This window comes from Rhopilema esculentum, chromosome 20, assembly GCF_057945365.1.
Source record: "Rhopilema esculentum isolate cy_ngs chromosome 20, ASM5794536v1, whole genome shotgun sequence".
NCBI classification, from domain to species: Eukaryota; Metazoa; Cnidaria; class Scyphozoa; order Rhizostomeae; family Rhizostomatidae; genus Rhopilema; species Rhopilema esculentum.
The window spans coordinates 1528015-1555310 of NC_142834.1; the positions used below are offsets into that span (position 1 = coordinate 1528015).

General features: G+C 36.8%; 1 protein-coding gene and 2 pseudogenes across 1 annotated transcript; 2 read left to right on the forward strand and 1 right to left on the reverse strand.

Moving 5' to 3' along the window:
* The window catches only part of LOC148957779 (uncharacterized), a 49457-nt pseudogene extending 46040 nt beyond the window's left edge, over positions 1-3417 (reverse strand).
* Positions 1283-8725, forward strand: LOC135683782 (uncharacterized; annotated as a pseudogene).
* LOC148957780 (52 kDa repressor of the inhibitor of the protein kinase-like) lies at positions 7515-27211 on the forward strand. The gene is made up of 2 exons (XM_089114254.1): positions 7515-7809; positions 16581-27211. Exons 1-2 carry the CDS (start codon positions 7515-7517, stop codon positions 17435-17437), a joined length of 1152 nt encoding a protein of 383 aa, XP_088970380.1. The 3' UTR covers positions 17438-27211.
* Positions 27212-27296: the final 85 nt, after the last annotated feature.

The following is a 27296-nucleotide window of genomic DNA, read 5'->3' on the forward strand; positions in this document are numbered from 1 at the left end:
TACCAGTATGAAGTTGGTAGGGTGCCATAGAGGAATGGAGTTTCTTAGAAATAAGGAGGTATCGATTTCAGTTTTTGTTTCTGATCGCCACACTGGTATTGGAAAATGAATACCGGATTCAGAGAAGCAAATAAAGCATTAATTTGACATCTGGCATGTTGCAAGAACAATGAAAAATATTACTGAAGGCAGGTAAAGAGAAGGATTCAAGTGAATGGATTGAAGTGAAGAAGTGAATGGGCATCTTCCATTCGAAATCATTTATACTGGTGTCTAGCATAAACAAAGGATGTCTAGGAGTACTGGTGTCTAGCATTTCATGAGCTAATTGAAGCAAAATGGAAGGCAGTTATTCCCCATATTGCAAATGAGCATGAGAATCATCCAGACCCCTCATTCAAAACTGTAAACATGAAAAATTAAGGAAGAGGCATTGGATCAAAAATGATAAGTCATATAAACCAACAATTATTTATCCTGATTTTTTAAATTGGTTTTCCCTAAATTCTGATTGTCATATTTTATAAGAATGATGGAAAACTTAAAATACAATAAAATATATCATACAACCTTATTGAGCAGTGGAGTCATTGTAGATTTTAACAAATGATGCATCTGTCGCCTACGACAAACTCAAGACAATACTGTTGGACAAGAAACTTTTAAATGGTATTTGACAATTATCTCTGATTGTGCAAACAAGTTGTTGTGAGGGAGATACCATTCAACACTGAATCAATGGCATCCAAAAATGGTACACTTTCAAGGGATTGGGACGTTCTGCAGGTGTATATTATAACTACAATATTAATTCTGAGAATGACAATACATTCTAATAAGTAAAATTTTGTTATCAAATCATAGTAACTGGTAACAAATTCATTGCAACTGGCATTTGAAAACTTGCATTCACTCTTTCTGTAACTGCAATTTCAATTTATTTGCAGGCATATTCTTGCAATTTTTCATTTTAATGAAAACTTAAAAAGGGACATCCAGAAGGAAGCTGACGGTACTAAAGTCATGCAGATATATTGGCTCAAATGCAAACTGGGGAAGAATTAGTCTGCAAAGTCCCATTTGCTGCAACTAATGGTAGTTACTTCTAATATATATTTTGCACCATTATCACTTAGAATATGATACAGTTTGTTTTCTCAATGAAATCGACCACCCGAAAATTTTACACATTGGCCTTCCGCATTTTAAGTACGAACGTTTTAATGTTTTTGAGATGCGAGAAGACAAATGTGAAGTGGAATTTCGCTTCAAAAAGGATTAAATTTTTAGACTTGCAGCTGCTTTGCGCCTCCTGGAAATATTCAAGTGTCAGAATGGTGTGGTAGTAGACGAAATCGAAGCCTTGTGCATCGCCCTAAAAAGATTTGCTTACCCATGCAGACTTGCTGATCTCATCCCTCGTTTTGGTATGCCTGTATCACAACTCTGTATGGTCGTAAATCTCTTGATTGACCATTTCTTTGACAGATTTGGATACCTCCTTGCCAACCTTGATCAGCCATTATTGTCACGCCATAATCTGAAGGTATATGCAGATGCCATTCATCAGAAAGGTACTGCATTAGACAACTGTTGGGGTTTCATGGATGGGACAGTCAGGCCCATTTACAGACCAAACCAGGATCAAAGGGCTGTTTATAACGGCCATAAAAGAGTGCACGCGATCAAGTTCCAATCAGTAGTGGTACCTAATGGACTTATTGCCAACCTCTTTGGTCCAGTTGAAGGAAAAAGGCATGGCAGTGGCATCCTGGCAATGTCAGGTCTTTTAAATCAGTTGGAGCAACATTCCTTTACACCTGATGGCCAGCCTTTGTGTATCTATGGAGATCCTGCATATCCTCATAGAGTTTTTCTCCAATGCATCTTCGCAAGAAGACCAAACCTCACTGTTCAAGAGCAAGCCTTCAGTCAATCCATGAGCAGGGTTCATATTTCTGTTGAGTGGGTGTTTGGTGATATTGTGATTTATTTTAAATTCACAGACTTCAAGAAAGATCTGAAGATTGGCCTCAGTGCAGTTGGAAAGACGTTGGAAAGATGTTGTTTGTGCCCTACTACGCAATGCACTTACTTGCCTGTATGGGAACAACACAGCTGCTTTTTTCAATCTGCAGCCACCACTTCTTGAAGAATACTACAGATAAAAACAGCTTTTTTAAAGCTACCAAACAGCTTTTTTAAAGCTACCAAACAGCTTCTTTAAAAGCCACCAAACAGCTTTTCTAAAAGCTCCCAAACAGCTTTTTTAAAAGCTTCCAAACAGCTTTTTTAAAAGCTCCCAAACAGCTCTTTTAAAAGCTCCCAAACAGCTTTTTTAAAAGCTCCCAAACAGCTTTTTTAAAAGCTACCAAAGCTACCAAGTTTAGATTTATCTGTAGGCATGGTCCTTCAAGCTCTGTATTAGGTCAGGTTTTATAACAAAAATTGTCAACATGTTTATCTTCTAAAATTTGTTCTTACTTTATAATATAGTCATTAAATTCTTACTTGAAAAGAAGGAATGTTTGGATATGAATTTTATCTGGCATTTATGAGTTTTATAAACAGAGGATCTGTTGGTACTAATAATACCAGCATTTTCACTTGGAGGTTGCATTATTTTTACAATGAGTCCTAACCTGGTCATTCCTACTTTTCCAGGCTACTTTGGTAAAGGGACAGTAGCAATTTGTTTTGCTGCTGTACCTCTTCCAAAATAGCCTGTTGCTGCTGCAGCTGTGGTCTTAAAATATTTATAATTTTATCATCTTTCTTCAGCCTTGCCTTCAATTCCCTCTCCCTCATAAGTTGTTCCCTCTCTTTTATTTCTTGCTCTTTCCTTCTCATCTTTATCTCTTCTTCCTGCATCTTTTCCTTTTAACTCAAGATCTCGCTTCTTCAACTCAAATTCTTTCTCACTCTTTTTGACTTCCTGGGCTCTCTTTTCCTTTAAATACTCCACTGTATCCCCCCATACCTTTTCTTTTTCCTCTCTCTTTCTACATTCTCCCTCTCCCTTGTCTCCCCCATTATCTCCATTGCCCTCTTCCTCACTGCCTCTGCTGTTTCTTTTTCTTTCTCAATGTCATTTTTCTTCTTTACCTCTCCCCTCAACAACTGTTCTTGCTGCTCCCTTGCAGTATCCTCAAGAGCCTGATCCAGCTCATCAGGCTCTTCTGGACTGATACCACTGGCTCTTTCCTCGCTGGCCTTTTTCCTTTTAAATTTTTTTTCGAGTTTGGTGAAGCGATCTCTCACTGACCTCTGGTCAACTATGAAGTGAGGATGCTTCAAATTATTGGCAATTCGCTCCCAGCACTGCCTTCGATCATGGGTGCCATGCCTAAATTGAAATGGCTGGACAACCAGCACTTCTCTACAAAGTAGCACATCATGCTGCTTGTTCCATGTCATTTTGTGCCTGTTTGAAAAGGTTTAAGAAGGGTTGAAGGCAAAAAAAAACCTTTTCACTCAAAAATTATGTCTGAAACATAAATGATTACAGATGTTCTAGGTATAATTATGTTAATCCCAGTCTGCAGAGTGTGGCAGTTCTAAATAAAATCTCACATGCTCAAAGTCATTTCAGGTTGGTTTTCTGTGTGTAAACCTCATGGCAGTAAATGTTATGTGTAGTTCCTAATATCAGCATATAGCACTACATTGACCTGGTGCATAAATCTGCCATGCTCTTCAGACTGGTGTAAATGTTACCGGATACATTCAACATTTTACAAGAACACAACTGTTTATTTAAGAACAGAAAATGTAGAAAGCTGCGTTTTGACATGCATAATAAGAATTTGGCAAAAAGTCTGAAACCTGAAGGGGACTTGAGTTACTTATAACTGAAGATAAGTTGGCTTTGAAGAACAGGTAGATGTTTGTAATAGCTTTTGTTACTTGTCCTACTCTCAGCTTTCTTCAAGCTCTATTTGTTTCTTAACTTTTCTGAAATGTCCCAAGCAAGTTTTCTATATCAAATTTGTTGAATAATAGATAAGTGTATAGTGTTTTTGTGAAGGGCAAAAACTAGCTTGAAAGGCTGAAATGCAAATGAAAGCTTGCTGAAATGAGCTGTTTTTACCTCGGAGAGATAGATTAATGTCTCGATGAATCAAAATTATATCGATTTTAAACTATTACATCAAAAACATTTAACTCTTACCTTAAAAATTCTGCGTTCTTCCTCCGACGGAAATTTTCGAATTTTGCGTCGTAGGCCGGACGAGAAGTAATCATGGGAGTATGCAATTTTTTCTGACTGCCCTATTTCCAGGCCTCGCAAACGTCCCGGTCGTAGCTGCGTCGGCGAGCGGAAACTCTCTAATACCAGTTACTGAAATGCCTGGATATTCTTTTGGCTACATGTACAGGGTCTGGAAAGAAGTTCACAAATTGCAAGAAGTCACCAAGTTCTCCTGAATTTCTTTTTTGCATTAACTGTTCTTGAGCCCCACTATTTTTGCTCTCTGAGTCAATGCACGTTGCAATCACTGACAATCTTGTGCATTTTTTCTTCATATTTATGCAAAGGTTTAAATTTCTTGCTGCACCTTTTACATCTTTTGCAGACTTTTTAACAGGGTTGCCCCTGTATGAAAGCCAGATATACCTACATCGCATGCGTTTTATCCCTTCTTTCCCCTTACGCATTTTCCCACAATTATCCCTACAAATCCTTACAATTTCGGAATTATACCCACGAAAAAAACCCACATAATCACAAAAAACTCAATCCGCTTTGCAACCTGTCTACTTTAATGAAGCTGTTATAACTTTAGAATGAAATCATATAATAAAATGATGCAAGTAGCAGTTTAAAAAAATATAAACCAAAGAAAAGGCAATCAATTTACCCAATTAACACAACAAAAATGGAAAGTTGCTTCAGTAGTCAATCAAACTGTTCAATGTTCTCAACGTCTTCCCGGTCATTATTATTGTTTCTTTCCATATATGACCCTCTGGCACTGGAATAGAGAGACGATAGCCTGGCACTAACTTCAAAACATCCAGGTAACCCTTCACCAACTCGGATTACGGCCTCAATCGTGCGGACTGCCAATCTGTTTCTCAATTTTGTTTTGTTACAATTTATTTTAGAGAATGTGTTGGATCAACCTTGAATGCGAGATGCATACCAGGGACAGGGAATTTCATTGAGTTCAATGTCTATCGTGCAAATAAAAATTTACCCGAAGAAAATTATTTAATCTTGATAATACCTACAACTTGAGCGATTTATACGTCCATTTTGCATTTTATCACGTAGGTTTATCCCAACAACCTACAAAAGGCAAAAAATCCCTACTGTAGGTAGAAATCCCTACAAGTGGCAACCCTGCTTGTTTATCTGAAAAGCATCAATACATCCATATGCATATTCACCAATCGATAATTCCAGACCTTGTAACAAAAGATCTTCAAATTTCTTTTCATAACTGGATGCTTTTTCTAAGTAACTGTAGAGTTGGGTCATCCAGAAGCAAAATATTATTATTTTGTGCATTAGACAAAAGCTTCAGAGCAGTATTTATCTTCTCGTTGATTATAAAACCATTAATTTCTTGGCAATGTTGTCAGCTCCCCTGTGTTGGCTAAAACGAGATTGAATGAAGCGAGCTTCTACGACAAGTTCATCAAAGCTTCCACTTTTCCATTAACCAAGCCTTTTTCTCAATTTCTCCACATGACCTTTGCTTTTTGATTTTTTCCTAGGTTTCTGAAGCAAAAGTGATGTCATAATCATCATTGCTTTTAATGCAATCAGATGTAATGGACCGTCATCAACACACTCATTTACTAGTCTACAGCATTCTTCAACAAAGTTCTTGCCAACTTTACCAGATGGTAACATGAAAAGATTTTATTTCCAGAAAACAACTTCTTCATAAATAGCATTTAATTCCTCAAGTGTTTCAATTATTTTATTAAGTACTTGAAAACCAGACAGTAAACTCTCACAACACTACTAGATGTGGTTATTATAACATAAGTAGAAACCTATCTATACCTTGTTCTCTTTATAGGTTTGATCCTCGAATCAATTACATCGTCTGTTAATAACTGAGTTGCTTGTTTGCGGAATGACAAGATAATGGCATCAAAAAGAATCGTTGTTGGTTTACTTCTGCATTCAGAACAGCCAAATCCTTCAGAAAATGATATATCTAGTAGATGCAGGTAGCTATACCATGCAGCTGGGACATTTTCATATGTTAAGAGGGAAAGCAATGAGGAAGGCCGTCAGTAAATTGCTTCCTTTTTTGTAACGGTAAAAAATCTGTGCATTGGCATTCTAAAACAATGGACAATGGACAGGGACATTTTAATTACACCTAGCACAACAACTTTAATAACAGTACAAAAGTCTACAATCCTGGCCAAAACTCGTGAGACTGCTTCCCAAATGCAATTGGGTTCTTATTCAACGTGACCCCCTACCCCCTACATCAATGTTGGGGTGTTTGTTTGTATGGGCTAAAATCGAATGCTGGGAGATTTAGCTCTTAAACGATATAGGGGGGAGGGGAGAAATTGATATGTCCTAATTTTTCTTGGGAACAATTGATAGCATGCCGAATTTTTATTCAGTGTCCAGGAGTTTTGGCCACGATTGTCTGTGGTTGAAATGAATGGCTATGATACTATCGTTATCTTCTAATGACGTATTGACTTCAGTTATGGTTTGGCTATCGGATTGAAAAGGAGGCTTGAGTCTCGATTTCAATTTGGATGATTAAGATTTAAAACGATAAATTTTGACGTTTAATGTATGAGGGTTTATTTGTTGTTAAGAACATTTTTCAATTATTTTGATATGAAAGATTGCAGCTAAAACTCAAACAGCATACCGACATAAAGAAATTAATATGTGAAACTGGAGTATCAAGATCTACCATCTATCGTATATGGAAGAAGCTGATATTGAAATGCAATGCAAAGAAAACAAGCAAAGGTGTTGGGGGAAGGCCACAGAAGATGTCAAAAAGAGATAAGAGAAAACTAATAAGAACAATAAAGATTTTGAGAAAAGAAGACGCAAACTAGACCGTTAAAAGACTGATGGCAAGAGCAGATGTGCAAGATGTTTTGCAACGTAGTGTCTCAAGATTCCTAAACCTGTCCGGGTACAACTATTTGCAAGCAAGGAAAAAAGGACTGCTCAGTAATGATGACAAAAAAAGCGGACAAAATTTGCGGAATTCAGGCTCAAAAAATATAATGAAGATATTTGGACTAAATCAGTGGCATTCTACTTAGTTGGTTTTGTGTACAAGAGAAATCCTGAAGATCAAGAGCTAGCACCCGTTGGGAGAGTGTGGAGGGCTAAACAGAAAGGGTTAATCTGGGGATGTACTTCCAAAGGGCGATCATGTGGAATTGGTGGCAAGTATGTCAAGCTGATAGTGGCAATTTCTTATGATAAAGGCGTGGTCTGCTGCCAAAGATACGACAAGATGAATGGGAAATTTTTCAAAAACTTTTTGCTTGATAATTTTGACAAAATGGTAGCTGCAGCAGGAAAAGACTCTAGATGTTGGATTAAGGATGGAGACCCTTCGCAGAACAGTGCTTTGGCTTTAAATGCTATGAGAGAACTAAACTCAGAATTGTCATCAATTCCTCCTAGGGGTCCGGACACAAATCTGATAGAAAATCTCTTCGGCATTGCAAAAAGAATGCTTGGTCAAGATGCCATTGACAATAACATTACTGTTGAAAGCATTGAAGCTTTTGAGAACAGAATTAGGCGAATCCTGAATGAAATACCAGTCTCCACAATAAACAGTATAATAGAAAGTATGAACTAAAGAATGCAGCTAATAGTAGATTGCAAGGGTGAATGCCTGAATTTCTGAGCATAAATTGTTTTTATATTTATAAAGTGTATGTATTTATGTATATCATCTCTGTAACTTATTAAGAGAAAACTGAATACTTTGAAATCGTTGTCTTTCCGTTCTCAAATCTAACTAAATAGGCTAAGAAAAATGACGGCGCCAATGAGAAGACATGTATTCGATAGTTCAGTCCTATCTAAACATTTATAAAATATCTGCGAACAAAATACATGAAAAATCTAGACACTCTACTATAAACAAAAGGCAAGTCTATGAATAATTAGTCGACCAATAGAAAAAAAACTGCATCATATAATAATTTGAAAACCAACTAAGAATTACTAATAACAATTTACAACAACATTATTGCACATAAATCACAGCGTATTTTAATGTTTTGTTAAGATGATGTTTCAACATATACCAAACAAATCTGAAAAAGTAGTACTTTTTGGGAGGTATCATGGTTAACCCTATGGTTAACCCCATGGTTAACAATATAAACAATAGCTTTTAAAACACAGATCAACGAACCACAGTTAACCCTTTGACTTTAAAATGAGTTAATATATTTTTATTCTGAGAGGGGTTAACCGACATTATTTAGGCATGGCCAGTTATTCTCAAGAGGGTTAACCGTAAATACAAGGGGTTAAATGTGATTTTAAATTTTTAAAAGTTCTCTCCAAGTAAACAAGTTCACTGAAACAGCGTTCACATGGTGACATCTCCTTTTGCTCTGCCTGGGGGTATTTAATAGTTTAATGAAAATACCTTCCAACGGGCAGCCATCATTTCTGTCTCGCTATCGTCTACAGAGTTGTACTTTCCAACGTAGGTGATGGGAGCTTTGCTGGTTTCAAAAATTGGCGTATCTTGCTCCAAATAAATGTCCTTTGCATAGGTCATTTTCGGAGCGGGTAAGTGTATTGGATGACCTCCCAGAAGTGAAAGGAAATCTTTCAGGAAAATTACCACGGCATCTTCCACTGCTAGACAAGCATAACATTATTTTGTCTCAAAACTTCCAGTGCACATTTTAGCTAGTTACCACCGCATCCCTCTACACACATTCAAAAGTTTTTGACTAATGTCATTTGTGGCATTTTCTCTCGCTGGAAATCGCTAGAGGCATTGTGCATTTTCCACGTCCAGCAGATCAGCTCTTTAACCGATTTCTCTGATCTGCCCAACACAAATTCCGCCAGATCGTTCTTGCTCTCGTTTTTTTGCTCATTAGCTAGAGCCAGGAGTTCCATGTCTCATTTCATACCATATTTCAAAATGATCTCTGAAACTTCTAAGTTTCATAGGCGCTGTCTTTTTCTAGAATTGCCCGATGTTCCGCATGCACCTCCAGACTCCATAGTCTGCCTTGACCTGCTATGATGGCGAACAGCTCTCATCGAAGCTTTTGTCCTTGCAGATCCAGTGGCCCCTAAGTCAGGGTGATCCTTGCTATGTAAGGCGTGTGTGTCCTCATTCGTAACATACTTGTAGGCAGTGTAATAGCTATCATGATAAAACGAAAAATTAAAGACAATACCATGCTTTTCTTGAATGGAATTCTTTGCTGCTTTCTATCGCTTCTGCACATTAAGCTTTATAGCCATATGATAGTGATTACCGCCATCACGGTGTTCCTCTTTGCTGCACACCCAATGTTGAATAAAATTTTTGTTCTCTTTGCTTTGGAAAGCCTGAACAACGCAGTCAGCAAATGATTCTCGGCTTGGAAATTTTTCCAGATTCGCCTGACTGTATGTGATCAAGTACGTGCTTCGCACAGTTCTGAAATGCAATTCAGCATTGAGATAACAATTGATGATAGTATTGGCTACAGTATATCTGTTTTTGGTTGGCTGTTACGAGACGACGATACACTTTATCTAGGTAATAAAAGCTCAGTCTAGAATGTAACTCTTTCTAATCTTGTAGGCCAACTAGCGTCATTCCAGCTTAGTCTTGGTATTTCTGTCTCTGACAGATTAAGCAACGTTGTCAACCATGTTGTTCCTAAACAACATGATCCACTTTTTGCAGAAGAAGGAAACCCATTTCCATCACTTGAATACCATAGAGCAATATACTTTGAAATCCTTATAGCAATCAATAAATGCAGCTCTTGTTGTAAACAGGACACTTTTGGCAAAGCATCCAGGGTTGTAAAAGACAAGCGTATGTCAATTCCAGCCAAACTAAAGGCACCAATCTCTAGTTCATCAACAGAGTGGATAAAATTGACTTTGGATCAACAACATCTGAAATCTGCTGAACTTCAAGAAAGGATAACTGACATGGAAATTGAATCGGAGAAATCTTCAGTTGAAATTGATGCAGAGTTGAGCAGTGACTTTTTTCACATCCTTGATCGTGCAGAAATGACACCATTCATGAAATTATTTTGAAAGGAACAAAAGAAAATGATTGGCAAGTCAAAATCAGCTGTTAGATTTCACCCAATAATGATAAGATTTTGCCTTTCGCAAGCACAAAAATCTGCTTCAAGCTATGACGAATTTCGTGACACATTTGGAGAAGTATTGCATTTGCCAAGTCGTAGTGTTCTAAGAAATTACAAGAAATGGGTTCAACGAAAAGCAGGTTTCAATGAAGAAGTTTTTTTGGAATTGAAAATAAAGAAATAAATCTGTATGCCAGGTACTGATTAATTGGTTTTTTATCGAATGCTCCACATCTCATAAAGACAGCAAAGAACTGTCTTTATCATTCAGGAGATGGAAAATGCACTAGGTATATGTAGAACAATGGATCATACATTATTTGGAAATATATCAGAACCATATATATGGCAGATTTAGACTGAAGTCTGAAACTGATGCCTCGATTGACTGCTGATCATGTCAACTTAACATCATACTCAGTAATGCCAGTAAATCTTGCAGCGCAAGTTTTGAATTCCACCATAGCTGCAGTATTGAAGAATTATGGTCCACCAGAAGCTGCTGGAACTGCAAAATACTGTGAAATGATGGACCAGTTCTTTGACTGTTTAAAAAAAACCCAAAAGGATATCAGCAGAGGCGCAAGCCATTTCTAGCCCCATACACCAATGCAAATGATGAACGTTTTAATTGGCTGGAAAATGAATTCCTCTCTTTTCTCTTCACATTTAGTGAGAGCATAGAGAAAAGGAATGGAAATTTCACCCAAAATGCTAGAATTAGAATGTTTATTTCCAACCAGACAATGGAGGGGTTCCAAATAACAGCTTTTGCAGTAATTGAAGCTGTGAAATATTTGCTGTCGCAGGGAATGGATTATGTTTTAACTGAGAAATTTTGTCAAGACCCTGCTGAGGAGTATTTTGGGGGTCAGAGGAAAATGAATCGCAGGTCAGATAATCCAGACATGTACCAGTTTGGGTATAGTAATAATGCTCTTCATGTTCAAAGAAAACAGAGAAATTCAAAGCGATCAGCATGAATAGAAGTGGACAATGAACCAATTCTGAATCGCAAATAACATTGAACATAACTTTAGATTTATAATACAAAATTAACCATTGCTGAGATAATAAATGTAACATGACAGTATAGCTTCTTTAAAATGTTTTGTTTAAAACAGATTGTCATTCCTGAATCTAAGGGTTACTGCTGGACCTTTTAATTTCTTTTCGTAAGGCCCTAGACTTGCTAAGTCTATCCCTTACCTTGAATCTTTGTATAACATCCTTTGCATATGAAAAAGAACGGACCCTAACATGCAATTTAATAATACTTGTCAACAGATCAGACAGCAATGTTTTGTTGTATCAATCTACTTTGGAATCCTCTAAAACTGGTTTATAATGCGAAATTGTTTCTTGTTTTTTTTATACATTTCTCCACAATTAAGGCTGTGTCAATCTTCCTTTGGCCAGATACAGTAGCATGTTGTCTGAAAATGCTTTCAGCTACTTGAAATATTCTTTATGGGGAAGCCTTAAGTTCCCATAGGCCACCGCAGTTTAGAGTGGTCACTAAACTTGAGGTTGTTGGTTTTGCAATCATGCTCTCTTCAGCCTGAGTGATGAAAGATGTTATTTTTCCACTTTAAGAATTTGCATACAGTCCTGGTTTCCTTTTGTCATATAAATTTTTTGATTTTTCAAACTTTTTATACAAGTTATAAAAAACATATCCACCTAGATAGCCAAGGCCATCTTTCTCTTCCTGACTAAGCTTCATCTGGTTTGGGTTTAATGTAGCCTCTGCATCTAATGACTTTTTGTAATAAATCAACAAGCCATCAGCAACTTTTTTGGCCAAAAATGTTGCAGCATGTGTTGTTAAAGGTGGAAAGTAATCCACTGAGTGCAAAACAACTCTGGCATAAAAATCTGCTTGGGCACAATGCTGCATAAAAATCTTCAATGTCACCTTGCTTTTGCAACTTCCCATAAATCCCCTGTATATCTTTGTGAAGATTAGACTGCTCTGTTAGCAAGAAAGGAAACCTTTTGACTTCATCAATCAAACTTAAAGGAAAGCACTTATTTTTTGAAGCTGTGGTAACTGCATTCATGACAACATCATACAGTGTACCTGCAGAATTTTTTCTTCTTGTCCAGTATCATCTTCTTGTCATTGTTTCTTTGGTTATGTTGTGCTTTGCAGTTTTGTGCCTGTTTAAACCACCTTTGCTTTTGCATTCTTTCTTGCACACAGAACAAGGTGAACTGACCGAATTGAACCTAAGTTAAGAAATATTTTAAACAATAAAAATGTCTTCCCTCTCTTGACCTTTATTAGCAGGGTGCGTGGTCCCAAAGTTCTCTTTTTACAAAATTCCCCCTGACATTGAATGGCCTTTTTAATTGCAAGGAAATTTTAACTCCAATGAGCTTTGCATGAAATGCCTTTTTGATCAATTTCCTTGAGTCTTCATATAGACTGTCTATAAAATGTTTTTTACATCAACTTTTTAAAGAGAAAAATAATTTAGAGAGCCACGAGAAAATGCTATAAAAATGCAGCAACTAATTGTGAAAGGGCATACATAATGTACCTGTCTTGTGTTTCGGTTTTGATGTAAAAAATTAAGAAAATTATGGCTCCTGAACTAGAGTCATGGAAAAAATGGATTTTCAGGAAAGGTTTGCCCTGAAAATCGAATTCAAGCAGCACAAAACTAAGCCCGTTTTGTTAGGGCCTCATACAACTCTGAAAACTAAGGTATCCTAGTGTACCCTTTTTTCACTCACCTCTTCACTTTCTTCTCCAAAAAGCCATTGGATATTTTCTTCTTCATCTAATGTATCTAAAATGGCATCTAAGTTTCGCCATAAATGACAGGTGAATAAAAAATATCAGGCTTATTGCTTTCCAAGTCCTTCTTTCCTTTTCGCCCTCTGCCAGTGGCTCGTACTGATATGGCACTGTTATCGTGTTAACATGCACGACTCAATTGTTCCTGGTGTAACTTTCATTGCTTGGAACTATCTGCCTCTCGTTACTCTCACTTGAATACATTTTGTGTCATGAGAATGAATGAATTTTGCTAAAATAAACCCCTTCTAACAGGGTTGCTTGGATTGTCTTTGAGAATGAAATGAGTGGAAGTGCAGGCCTCTACTCGCACTGTGCAAACCAGAGGACATAATGAAATTTTCTTCTTTGTTTGCAAACGGCTCTCAGACCCCATTCTATCAAAATTTACAGCTTATTACTTAGTTCATGATATCTCAGAAAGATAGAATTAGCATTTTGAAACAAAAAAACGAATTTGAAAAACACATTCCATTGGCACTTTGAAATAAAATCAAAAGTTTGTACCTGAAGGTTCTTTTCGATCATGTTGTAACTATTCCAAGAATGTTGGCACACTGTGTAATATGTGGTGAGAAGTTGGCAGATTTGTTGCTCTTGGGAATTCCTCTCATGGCTTTGAGTTGAGCAAGGCAAGTTTCATAAAAAAGAGTGAACTCATTGTTGCTTGTTTTTCGTCTATTCTGGCAGCATTGACAGCTTGGAAGCCACAAATGATGTCAAACGCTTGGGTGTCCTAGTTGTATTGTTGTTTTAGATATGTAAACCATATTTGGCAGAGAAACCAGAAGAGGAAAGCATCTTAGTGAGTTGTTTGGCAAAACAATCAAGGTTTCCACGCCTGTAAATTCAGGGAGAGTAAGCTGTGGTAAACAAAGTGGTGAGCTTGTAGATTCTTTGTTGCGAAGAGATTGCGATAATTCATTGACATTGAGGGAGAGGTCTCAAATCTGCTGCTGACTTTGGGTGGAAACATCTTTGGCGGTGATCTACTGTTCTTTGACAAGGAAGGTAACACCACTGACAAGTCCAAGGATTCATATGACATTGAAAGGATCAATGGTAAGGACGAGCAGGTCCTGCAGGTAATTTGACGTGCTGAATCGAATAATATGCAACTCTAACTTTAAAACATCACAAAAAACTATTTTTAGACTTGGGTACTTGTGCCCCAGCTGCTGTTGGCTATCACAGTATAACGTTACAACTATGCACTTTGTTTAACTGAAACTTTGTTTTTGAAGGACAGTTTGTATAAATTCTTTTTAATAAGAACTAGTATATTTCAGTTCGGGCTGGCTGTTCTTATTTCTTTTTCGAAAACCGTAGGCTTGATTGTTCTTAAATTGTCCTTATATTAACAGTGTGTAAACACTGTAAACAGAAACAGTGTGATTGCTAGTTACAGCTCTAGGGAGGTGTTTGGGCCTCGTTTGCCAACAAAGTGAGTGAGACAACTATCATTTGCCGAAAAGTTTGAATATTCACAGAAAAAGCACCCTCGCATGGCCACAAATTCTTGCTTTTGAGATAAAACGTTGTTCCAAATTGCATTGGGTTATTTTCCCCACTCTCTACTAATCATCTTTAAAAAACCTGTTGCCTGTAAAATTGCATCTTGTAGAGGCTCAGTCTCAGCTTAACTTCTTCTTAAATTCTGACCAATTTGAGGCTGTGTTCTTATGAAATTGTTCTTATAAAAAGAAATGAGTGTAATTGAGATTTGTCTTCTGATGTTTCGTTGTTTTTTGGCAATGTGTTTATTTTCTGCAACAATATGGAATATATCAGCAACAAAACGACGAAAGATTGGTGTCCAGTTGCATGAAAAGTCGAGGCATGCCATTCAAACCAACAAGCATGTATTTTGGTTGTCGAGGTACATCCTTGGCCCGTTAAATTAATGCCTGATCAGCCATGATATTGTCTCCATTTTTTAAAAGTTGCAAAACACTATACTTTTGGGTAATTTCTTGATCTGACATTCTTGAAGCATAGTTCCTTGATTCAATGTCTAATATGTTTTGTTATTAAATTTTGCAAAAGCATGGTTGTACCCAACTATTTCTCAGTTTTGAATTCGGTATGGTAGTACCCAACCACTAATAAATTTTGACAGTATGGTTGTACCCAACCACATATAAATTTTTCATCAGTATGGTTGTACCCAACCACTTATTAGTTCTGGCATTTGCATGGTTCTTCCCAACCACTTACTAGTTCTTGCATTGGAATGGTTGTACCCAACTACTGACAAGTGATCTTCTGCAGGTCTGCCATCTAGTGAGCGACGTTTGATTAGACATCAGTTAGACGTTCATGTATACATTCAGACTTTGATTGCTTCTTACAAAAAACTTAAAAAGATAATAAAAAGATACTTGATACTGGTCAACTTGGCTGGATTCTCTGTCTATTCAAGTATCTTGTGTATAATAAACGTGCTATGCTTCCAAACATGAGCAAAAACATGAAAGAATGTTTGAAAGGCCTTAATTTTAACATAAATTAGACATTCAAGGTGAAACAGCATATGTCGGTTTTAACATATCTCCAACACTAGGGTAGAAACAAGTCTGCTAATTCAAATCAAAACTACTGAAAACCTACCTTTCTTTGGTTGTTCACAAATTGAGAGCATAAAACTGCAAAATTCGAACTTTCAAAATGCACACAAGCTCCAGGGAAACATCACCAAAAATGTCCCTAAATAGCTTTTGTAAATATGTTGGGATCTGGGTCAAATATGTTGGGATCTTGATATGCTTCCTAAATTCTTTATACTTGACATGTATTCGGGGTCTTGTTGTTGACATTTTGTTATTACTAGGTTATTGTTGGATGTTGTATTGATGGATGGTAATCAGCTGATTCTAGTAGTAGGACCTAATTGAAAAAAATTGCAAAGATGTCCTTCAGAATACGTCCTTGAATATTGGCACCTCTGCGATTCGATGGCAAACGCTAAAACAAGTCATTGCAGATTTAAATGACTATTTGCACTGTTAAGCACCAAGTTCAAAATTTTTGAAATCCACTTAGACGGTGACTCTAATAAATGCAAGAAAGTTTTAGATGTATAAAGACTCTGCCAATAATTTTGACTATGATTTTGGCTCTTTTTTCAAATGCTGACCAGTTAAGCATTGATCAAAAATATGATGTTGTCCATAACATCTGAGCACCTGATCTCAAGTTCCAGCTATCTACCCAAATAGTGTCAGGAAGAAAAATGTCCACAAATGGCTAGAAAGCTTTGCTTGGCTGTGCTATTCTAAGGGTCTTGATAGTGTTTTTTGTCTTCCTTGCGTTTTGTTTGGTAGGCAAATTGGACAAAATTGAACAAAATCTGGAAAAGTCCCTTTACTGATTGGTCTTGTGCCTCTAGAGTTTTCCAAGAGCATGCAAGCAAGTTAGAAGTTCACAAGACAACCCTGTTGACACAGGAACATTTTTTAAGGAGACATAGAAAATAAACAAAAGCCCATAAGCTTTATTCATCAGGTCTTAGGTAAATCAGTGTCTGCAAACAGAGCCAAGCTAGTTACAATAGTTGAGACATCGGTTTTATTTGGGAGACGAAATTTTTTGTTGAGAGGTCACAGAGATGATTATTTACATTACGACTCAAAAGACTGTGGGAATTTCCAAGCAGTTCTAGATTTCAGGGTCTCTAGTGGGGATAAAGTCGAAGAAAAACACTTCAAATCTGCCCCACACAGTGCCACTTACTGCTCTAAGACAATGCAAAATGAAATCATTGTTTGTTGTGCTGATGATATTGATTCCAAAATCATTAATGCAATAAAAAAGAATAAATTTTTCTCAACTATGGCAGACAAGGTTAATGATGGTTCAAACAAAGAACAAATGCCTCGTGTTTTAGGATATGTTGATAATAAAGGAGAAATTTGTGAAAGATTCATCAAATTTATTCATTGTGATGAAGGCATCAAAGGCAAGGCTCTGGCAAATAAGACAGTGAATTGTGTAGAAAACGAGTTGTGCTGTCGAGAGCAATGCTATGGTGGAGCTGCCTTTATGGCTGGAGTTCATTCTGGTGTAGCAGCAAATGTTCTTAAACAGAATTATTTGGCTTTGTATACCCATTGTGCCTCCCATAGGCTAAACCTCTGTGTGGCTTCAGCTTGCCAGCTGCAAACTGTTAAAAACAAGATAGAAAATTTTACCAAAATTGGCAAATTTTTTAACACACCCAAAAGGGAAGCTCTTCTGAAAGAAATTGTGCCAGAGTATCTTCCTGCAAGCTGCCGCTCTACCCTTCTTGACTTTTGTAGAACAAGGTGGATTCAGTGAATTGATTGCCTAGAGAGGTTTCTTGAATTGTATGAGCCCATCTCAGCAGCTCTAAAAATAATGTCAGAAAATGTTGATAGAAACTGGAATTTCTCATCCACTGATGCCTTTGCTCTTCCATCAATAATGCCACATTTTGTTTTTCCTTATGACATTAGTTGTGGTCAGACACTGCCTTGATTATACTACAACAGCTACTTACCAACTTCAAGGTTCCCAAATTGACATTCTAGGGGGTTTGAATCAAGTAAGAGCTTTGATGTTATCATTGGCAGATATCATAGCTGCTGGTTCAAAGAAGAATGTAACATTGCAGGACTATTTGATGCAACAGTATAACACCTACGGCTTTGTGGAAGGCAGATCTACAGGGATAATATTCCAACAAATGATATGTCAGATTATTTTAAAGTTAATGTCTCCATTCCTTTTTAGATCATTTATTACAAGAATATTCCTTTCGATTCTCAGATAGAAATTCAGTAGTCATTAAAGGTTTATCACTCATTGCAAAGCTAATGATTAATATGCAAAATATGCATCAACCAGCATTATGGATAAAAGAAGTAATCTAGATGAAATCTTAGAGAAAATACACTGTTTTTCAAAAAGAAGAAAGAGGATCAATTTGCAGCCGATTGAATCAGAATATCATGTAGATGGAAAAGCTCAGCATGTAGCAATTCAAAAATTGATAAGGAATGGAAGAAAGATTCCCAAATAGACTCCTTTCACATTCCAATGTCATTGCCAGGAGTGACTTCGAAAACGAGGCTAACGTTGTTCCCCACAACAATCGCAAACCTTAGTTACGGCCAAACACTGTGTTTGTCAATGTTTCCTGATATTATTTTCAAATCTGTTGAAAAATGTTCAGTAGCAATATGGCTGAGAATATTGAGAAACTGGTAGCTAATATTCAAATAAAGAAGAAGAAATCGCTGGGGAGACAATCAGCTGCTTTTGGTTGTTATAATTCTTCCTTTAACACAGATGGTACGCCCAGTGGCCTACATATTTTAAAGTTTCCGCAGAAGAATCCAGAGAAGAGAGTGTGGTCTAAATTGATCAAAAGAGTTGATGGGTTGGATGGTTTTAAAGTTACTGCAAGTACAGTGTTTTACCAAGAACATTTCAAAGATGAAGATTTAAAGCGAAACCCTCAGCGATGGAAGTAACATCATGACGCAGTTCCTTTGTTGAAGCTACATAATAGTGATGCGATGACTAGCAAAATCTCCCATAAGGCACCAAAAGATTGCAGCCGCTGTTTTGAATTTCCACAACCGCAGACTTCTTTTTCCGCTACATCGGAACTTAATGATTGTTCTGATTCCATTCAAGATGCTGTTTTTAATTACAGAAACAGTTCTACGCAGACAAGTTTTTCTTTTGACATGGCCCCCGTTTATTTTTATGATGATTCCAGTGATGATGAAAACCAGTCAAGTAATGAACAGAGGGAGTTTGTCAAGAAAATATTGATGAACTTTCTCTCCAAACATCAAATGCTGAACTGTCTGTTGCAAAAAAGGCATTTTTTCATTTAAAAAGTTACAGAATGATGATTCTGCTGTCAAATTTTATAAATGTTTTCCTAATTATTCTTCTATTTTTGAGTATCTGGAACCAAAGTTACAGAACATTTCTTACTGGCATGGCTCTAAGTCTTATGGTATAGCCAAACAAAGACCAGAGTGACAAGAATTATCGACAAAACCAGGTCCTAAAAGAAAGCTATCGTATTTTGAAGAATTCATTTTTGTTGTAATGCATCTCAAAGTTGGCTTGCTTGTGAACGATCTTGGAGATAGATTTGGAAACTCTGTTGGTCATGCATCCAAAATATCCTCTACCTGGATCAACTTTCCATACCATGAACTGCCTCTTCCTTTTCTTTTCCTCCTAAAGAACACGTTGAAGCATTAATGCCTGATGAATTTAAAAAGTATCCTTCCACAAGAACAGTCATTGATTGCACAGAAAGTTTTACTGAAATTCCCTCATCCATGAAATCTCAATCACAGACATGGTCTGAGTATAAGCACCATAATACTTGGAAAGCTCTCATTGGAATATCTCCTACTGGTGCTATTACTTTTGTCTCAAAGCTTTGGTCTGGCAGAGTGTCTGATAAAGATTACCCGGAAAAGTGGCCTTATTGATGTTCTTGAGCCTGGTGACAATGTCAGACCGAGGATTTGATAAAGCTGACATTCTACCAGTTTGAGTTACATTCAATATTCCACTATTCAAAGGAAGCAGAAGAAACAACCCAGATTGGTAGGATTGAAAAATACCATATTCTCAATGGAGTTCTACCATTATCCTTATACTCATTAGTTAATCAGATTTTTACTTTTTGCTCTTTATTAACTATTTTTTTGCCATTTCTAGTGATACTCTCAATTCATAAGAAGTAATTTAATTGTATATAAATGGACAGCGTTTTTTATCTTAACGTTTTTATCATTTCACCTCTCATGTGCAGCATCCACAGATAAACAGCTATAAATAGATCATAATTTTTCAGTTGCTCTGACCATTATTCTTTCAGGAAGCAAATCATTTTTTTATTTTACAAAATTTCTAAATGTTTCAACAATTTAAACTAACTTGGAAAAAAGGTACAAAAAAATCAATGATTTTGTCTATAAGTTGTTACAGGAACATCAACATTGGCCATTAGTTTGACTTCAGAGCTCCCACACATAGGGAAATTCCCCTACAGTAGGGAAAAATTGAACGGTGTAGGGAGTAGGGAAAACCTACGGGGAAAATGGGCGGGTGTAGGGGAAGTTTCGTTTTTTGTAGGGCAAATAAGCTATTTCGATATTTTCCTTGCCATGAAATGGTGGCCCGAGATTAAACCAGGTGTTGACATTTTAAAGTTGAACAAAATAGTAGAAAATATGGAGTTAAAATTCTTTTTTCACATAAACTTTGAAGAGGGTCATGACCTAGGTACCTTGGAGCAGACTGACCGAGAAAGCAGTTCAGTGTATACTTGACTGATACAATTCCCTGATTGACTGTGTTGATTTCAAATATCCAATTAACAAAAAAAGTGTGTTAGCAACATACAAGATTATTTCAATATTTTGAAATGCTTGATCAGCATCCCATTTCAGATGGAAATGGTAGACTTTGCCGTCTTCTTGGATGTCATTTGTTGAATTAAATGACACCTTTCCCCACACCAATCTACAATGTGTGGAGTGACAGTCAGGGTTGCCACTGTATGAAAGCCAGATATACCTACAGCGCATGCGTTTTCTCCCTACTTTCACCCTACGCATTTTTCCGCAATTATCCCTACAAATCCCTACAATTTCGGAATTATAACCACGAAAAGAACCCACATAATGACAAAAAAATTCAATCCGCTTTGCAACCTGTCTATTTTAATGAAGCTGTTATAACTTTAGAATGATAAAATATAATAATATGATGCAAGTAGCAGTTTAACAAATATAAACCAAAGAAAAGGCAACCAATCTACCCAATTAACACAACAAAAAGGGAAAGTTGCTTCAGATAAATAGTCAGTCAAACTGTTCAATGTTCTCAACGTCTTCCCGGTCATTATTATTGTTTCTTTCCATATATGATCCTCTGGCACTGGAATAGAGAGACGATAGCCTGGCACTAACTTCAAAACATCCAGGTAACCCTTCACCAACTCGGATTACGGCCTCAATCGTGCGGACTGCCAATCTGTTTCTCAGTTTTGTTTTGTTGCAATTTATTTTAGAGAATGTTCTCTCTACAACTGCGGTGCTCTGAGGTAGAGCAGTTATCTCAAGCATAAAATTTCCGAGGGCTTCATAGCTTTCCATCTTACTTATAGCTTTCCAAAACTCTTCAATCTTTATTTCTTTTAAATTACCATCCAGTACTTCTTCGTCTATCAAGAGTGAGCGCCATTGCCTGTCAACAGTTTGTTTGCATGCGCCTGCAATTCTTGGAAGGCATTGTTGCAGCACCGAAGCAGCATCAGGAGAAGATTTCCCGCATACTATGGCAGATTGATGAATGCTTGATAAAGCTTTGAGAACAGGATCTTCAATGTCGATGCGGGACAGGATTTGTTTTATGGCTTCTATAAACCAATCACGGCATCTGCGCAGAAAGCTTTCTTTCTCATGTGCCTTCAGGCTCTTTATGGTCTCAACAGCTGAAATTCCAGGGAATACCTTTTCCAAGGGAACCCAGTTCACCTTGTCTTCAACATCTAAATTCTTCAGATCTTTAAACGCAGCTTGATGCATAAAATTATTGCAGAACATTGAGAACTCTTGTCAATTCAGGAAGGAACCTGTGGAGCTTGAAATCGTTAGACTGAAACAACATATTCAACCCAGATAGATCACCTAGGACATATTGCATGAATTCCAGAGTAGCTTGCATGTATGGTGATTTAAGGTTACGGTAAACGTTTTGAACACAAAAATTGGTTTTTCCTTCCTAAAGGCCAAACGGCTCAAGGAATCTGGATAAACTATATATCATTCAATGCACAAGATTATGGCGTATCTAGCCAGATAAAAATTATTGGCAAATAATGTTAAATGTCCTTTTACATGCGAATTTACTGGTCAAAAAGTGTACCACCTTCAAAAGCTATTATGTACTCTTGCGTTTGAGGTAACAAAATCTGACTTAGACCAGCAGGAAGTACAGGTCCTAAGCTACCAAAGTGTGTCTCAGATTTTTTAAATTCCTCCTCTTCTTGAAACTATACCCTGTCAAATAATTGGCAAATAATTTTTCCACCCTCCCGCAGCTGTATTTGGGTATAAAAGACGGACCAGAGAAAATAAAAAAATTTTGAGACACTCTTTGTTTGCCCAACGTCTGCCCTTGCCGTGTGCAAATTTTCGAGCCATTCGATTGGTTCCTTGGGTACATAATAGCTTTTTCGTACCTGCATGTAGAGGAATTTCGAGTCCGGAGAAAACGGGATTTTACTGATCGCACTTGCAAGATACACTCGTAAACCACAGTGTAATCCGGGTCAAGTCACTTGAAGATTTAAGATCAATAAGCCTGTTTAAATAAACACGACCGTACATTGGATATATGGATGTGCCATGCGATATTGTAAATGAGACATGCGACCACAACCGCAAAGCAAAGATAATCGGCTTAACAGGTCAAGAAATTTTCAGGCCTTAACTAAAAGTTTTTATAAAGAAATTATGGAAACCTTCGTTTACATGGGATTTTTTCCACTTTCAAAATTTCTGTTTGTTTCTAATTTGGTATCATTGTGTGCCTTGAAAGTTCAGCTCCTTGAATGTGAAAAAATCGAAAAAATGATGTTTTCATCCAGAAAACGTTTACCGTAACCTTAATTGATTTTAAGATTCGATATGCCTGTGGGTGCTTTGTCTCAAAGACCTCTGTGGTAAAATACATCTCAAGAGGCTTCCACTGAGCCAGAACTCGTGTCACACATTCAGATACTGAAAGCCATCTCGTCTGGCAGGGCTTCAGAATATTCAGGGGCTCAAAATTCAAGAAATGCTGAAACTCTTGAAAGGATTTTCTCCTGTTGGGAGAGTTCTTAAAATAGTTGTAGACATCATGAAGAAGCTGCTCTGATGACTTGGAAATTGTCTGGCATGCATGACTTGCAACCAGGTGAAAGATTTGGTGCTTTATCCTGCATTCTCGTTAGAAATGGATTGTTTGCACCCTACATCAGGTTTTCCCGATCGGATGCGTAGCCAACAATACAGTCCCAGCCAATTCCATCATCTTTTAAGGCTTGTTCAAGCAGTTGAAATAAAGCCTCAGAGCCTCCATCAGAATCAACGGACAGCAATTGATACTGCCTGGTTGTTGGCATGCTTGATTCAGCATCGATAAAACGCACATTTACACAAAAAGTTTTGTAATATCAGTGGCCTTGTCACATAAAATCGAGAAGCCTTTTGCAGCCTTCATAGCATTTATTAACCTCTCATGGGCATCTACAGAAAGACATTCTGTCAATAAATATGTCCCTTTTGTGCGGTTGCATGTCATATCTTTGATTGCTCTTGAGTCATCAGCAATGAAATGCAGAGTTGGCAGTAAATGATCAAGAAAATTGAATGAAATGTTTCTCCTGGCTATCAAGGCAACAGTGTTTAGCTCTGCTGCCATCTTATCTTTGTTTTTAACTTCAAAAACATCACTTATTGCACGATTTGAACGTATTTGCTGTGCACGGCTCACGTGTACAGTGGTTTTTGAATGAGAAATCAGTTCCGACTTGCCAGCAACAAAGTCTTGATTGCAAAAGCAACAGTCTGCCTTCGAAACACTCTTCTTTGAAAACGATAACCATCCACGTGCCCAGCTTTCTTTCTCCCATTCCCTACGGTACTTCTGACGGTGCTTTCGCTGTAGTTCTTTTGACATTGTGCATCGTATACGTACGTGATCAACTCTTTCAATCAGATGCAAAACTAACTGTTCACCAAACCTGAAAACTACACTGCTTTTATTCAACAAGAAATCGCATAACAGCTGGATTTTTTTATGTTGTTGCAAATTTCTCAGATGTTTATCCGAAAGGAAAAAGCTTATCGATTAGAGTAGCCATTAACAAGGTGTTGTTACTACTACCAAAGATGACATTTCCGTATTATCTTTTGTCGGAAAAAACAAGAGCCGCGATAAGGAATGGTCATGTAGAAAGAATGTGCTAGATCAAATTTGAACGCGAGATGCATACCAGGGAAAGGGAATTTCATTGAGTTCAATGTTTCTTGTGCAAATAAAAATTTACCCAAAAAAAATTCTTTAATCTTGATTATACCTACAACTTGAGCGATTTATACGTACATTTTGCATTTTATCCCGTAGGTTTATCCCTACAACCTACAAAAGGCAAAAAATCCCTTCTGTAGGTAGAAGTCCCTACGAGTGGCTGACAGTAAATAAGATGATTATAAAGAAACATTAGTTGAATGCAGAGAAGAAACAGATAGACGTCGTTGTAGCCTTGGTGCTTTGATTATTGAAAGTAATTGTTTTGGATAGAAAAGTTTTATGAGATGCTTAACAAGATATAATAATCCAAAGGGAATTGACACTTTTGAATGAAAAGATTACCACATTTTAAAGAAGTGGAAATGTGGAACAGCTGAAGTAAGTAACTTTTTTAGAAGTGTAAGAAAGAAGAATATTGTTCTTAAAAATAGTTTAAGTTTTAAACAACATGATAAACCTATTGTAGACATAAGTCTTTTTAAAATATATTGAAGTATAGACATAAGTATATTGAAGGGGAAATTTCACCTGAGATTACTTACTTACTGATTAAGAATGTTAATTTACTTACTGGCTGTTCTTACTTACTTACTTGATGTCAATTTACTTACATATTAGCATTTTCTAAATAATTATGTTGTATCTTGGAAAGAAATTCATCTCAAAGAAAAGTAAATGATTATTTTTGAGTGAAGAAAAGCCAATGGTTATTATAAATTTTATTAATCTATACATATATTTCTTAAAAAATGTTCATACGTAAAAGTTGTGAGTTCTTTGCACAAATATTGCTCCTAAATGTAAATATTTTTCCATCCACCATGAATGTACAGTTTATAGCCTCTCTTGGCCCGTTTTGTGAAGGATTCCAAAAGCACTGCTCGTGTATAAAAATGGGTGAGCTGTGGGAGGATAGAATTTTTTACAAAATCTTCATCAAGTTTCTGGATAAACAATGGCTGCTGATCTCCAATCCACACTACCAGATCTACTCTTTTTAAACCTATACAAAACATTTGGCCTTGGATATGGTAGAAGAACTTGTGAGTTTTCTTCAATTGAATTTTGCCTTTCTTAGCCAGAAAAAAATTCTTGTCATCAAAAGCAGTTTCAAGAGACATTTCGAATTTTGAAGATGGTCATTTTATTTCAAACCTCCATGAATCCTCACCATCCCAAACAATACCATCAAAAGATGCACCAAGGAAGAAAGCCTGCCAGAAATGATCAGACCTGGTTCATCAATATGTGCATCACAAATGCTTCTAATGGTCAAGGTTTCCAAATACAAAGAGTGTATATGTGACTCATTTAATTTTCCATGCCGGGTGCTTGTTGAAGAGAAAGAAGAATAAAACATAGATCTTAACGTGGATGATGGTTCCACTTTGTTAACAGCTGCAGAGTAAAAATTAGACACAGTAATCCAGTATAGCCTATGTTGTTTCCAACAATCATTGGATGATTGACCAGGTGTAGCAGATTCAATATTCTGTATTACAGTTTCGCTGGGAATCATGTTATCCTGAGCATAGAAACCCATCATTTCTTCGAAATTAGTGCATGATATGTTGTGACCGTCACTGAATGGCACAGGCCCTACTGGCCCCCCAAACAAAAGTTGTATCTTGGTCCTTGAATGCTTTTACAAATATTAGGATGGCCTTTTGAATTGGCAGCTTGACAAAGATTGCCCTATTGGCAGCAATTTTACATTAAAAAGGATAATTCTTACTATTACCAAATACAGCTGCAAATGGTGTGGTCTAATGTACATTTTGGTTACTGTTCTTTATTTTCGCAAGCAGAGAGCAAGATTTTGTACTATGGAAAATTTTACATTTTTGTTCCTGTTTGAGACAGGAGTTATCAATGAAGTTTTATGTCAGCATACTGCCAGATGTTTTAAGTCGCAAAAAGGAATGTGTTGTATCATAGGATAAATAATGATACTGTACTTGCAAAAGAAAAGACTTTGGTAACATGATTGCTGTTATAGCCCATGGTTGAATTTTCAGGTTCAATTGCTCTTGTGTTAATAACACAGGAAAGCCTAGAAGACAACATATTTGCAACACATGTAAAAAAATAAAGCAAGTCTCATTCATTCTTGTAACTGCTAAGAGGTAAATAATCTGCAAATTATATTGAATGGCTTATTGAAGCATCATCTTTGTTTGGTATTTAATTAAGTATTTGAAAAGTGAATCCATCCTTAATGCTATGAAATCCTATGATAGAACATTAAACTCTTTATCTCTTTTTCAATTGGGAAATGACAAGACCTATTTGTCTAATTTGGCCTAATTCAGTCATTGGTTCAGGATGGGTGGCAACAAATTTTTTGACCATTTATATTATTAAAAGTTTGCTTGAAGTTCAAGCTACTATTTGATGAGTTGAACTTTGGTGTTGTTAGAAAGGACATAGTTGAACTTCAAACCAGCCTGAGTTTTTCTCAAGGCCAACTTTATGCTACCTCAGCCGCCTTGATAGTATTGACAACAAAGTACAAGGTCATTTACACAATTCAAACCATGTTAATGCGAGTTTAGACAGGATTGACTCAGAGGTTGAATATATGGAGAACCAGATGAGAAGGAATACTGTGAAGACCATTGGTGTTCTAGAGAATAAAAAAACGAAAAGAGTTGGGAAGACAGAGAAGGTGCTGGGCAACTTGTAAAAATACAAGCTTCACATCAAGGGGGGGGGGGGTATTGAGAGATGCCACAGAATTAGCCAGAAAAAAATGAAAAATCGTAATCATTCAGGTGTGCAGGTGTGGAACAGCCATGAAATATAGAGGCTAAATTTTCCAGCTTGAAAGTTAAAAAAACATTCTAAAGAACTAATTTGAAATTCATTCTCACAAAAACGCTGGTTTAGCAAGCTGCTCTAGTGCCTGATATCCTCCAAGCAAGAGCCAATGGGAAAATTGCATACTTTGTTATTGATCGACTAGTTGTCAAAGGAAAACCTCCAGATAATCGATCTGCAGTGAGGCAAGGATCAATGGCTTTGAAAAAAGCAAACATTCTACGACATACTAAAAGCCTTTTTTGTCTGACACTCCTCATAGCATAAAACGTCA

Excerpts from the sequence above, each read along its gene's own strand:
- LOC148957780 (XM_089114254.1), top strand. The coding sequence starts at position 7,515 with ATGGTAGCTGCAGCAGGAAAAGACTCTAGATGTTGGATTAAGGATGGA. Across the intron at positions 7,810-16,580 it reads AATAAACAGTATAATAGAAA|GAGACATAGAAAATAAACAA; the intron begins GTATGAACTAAA and ends ACATTTTTTAAG.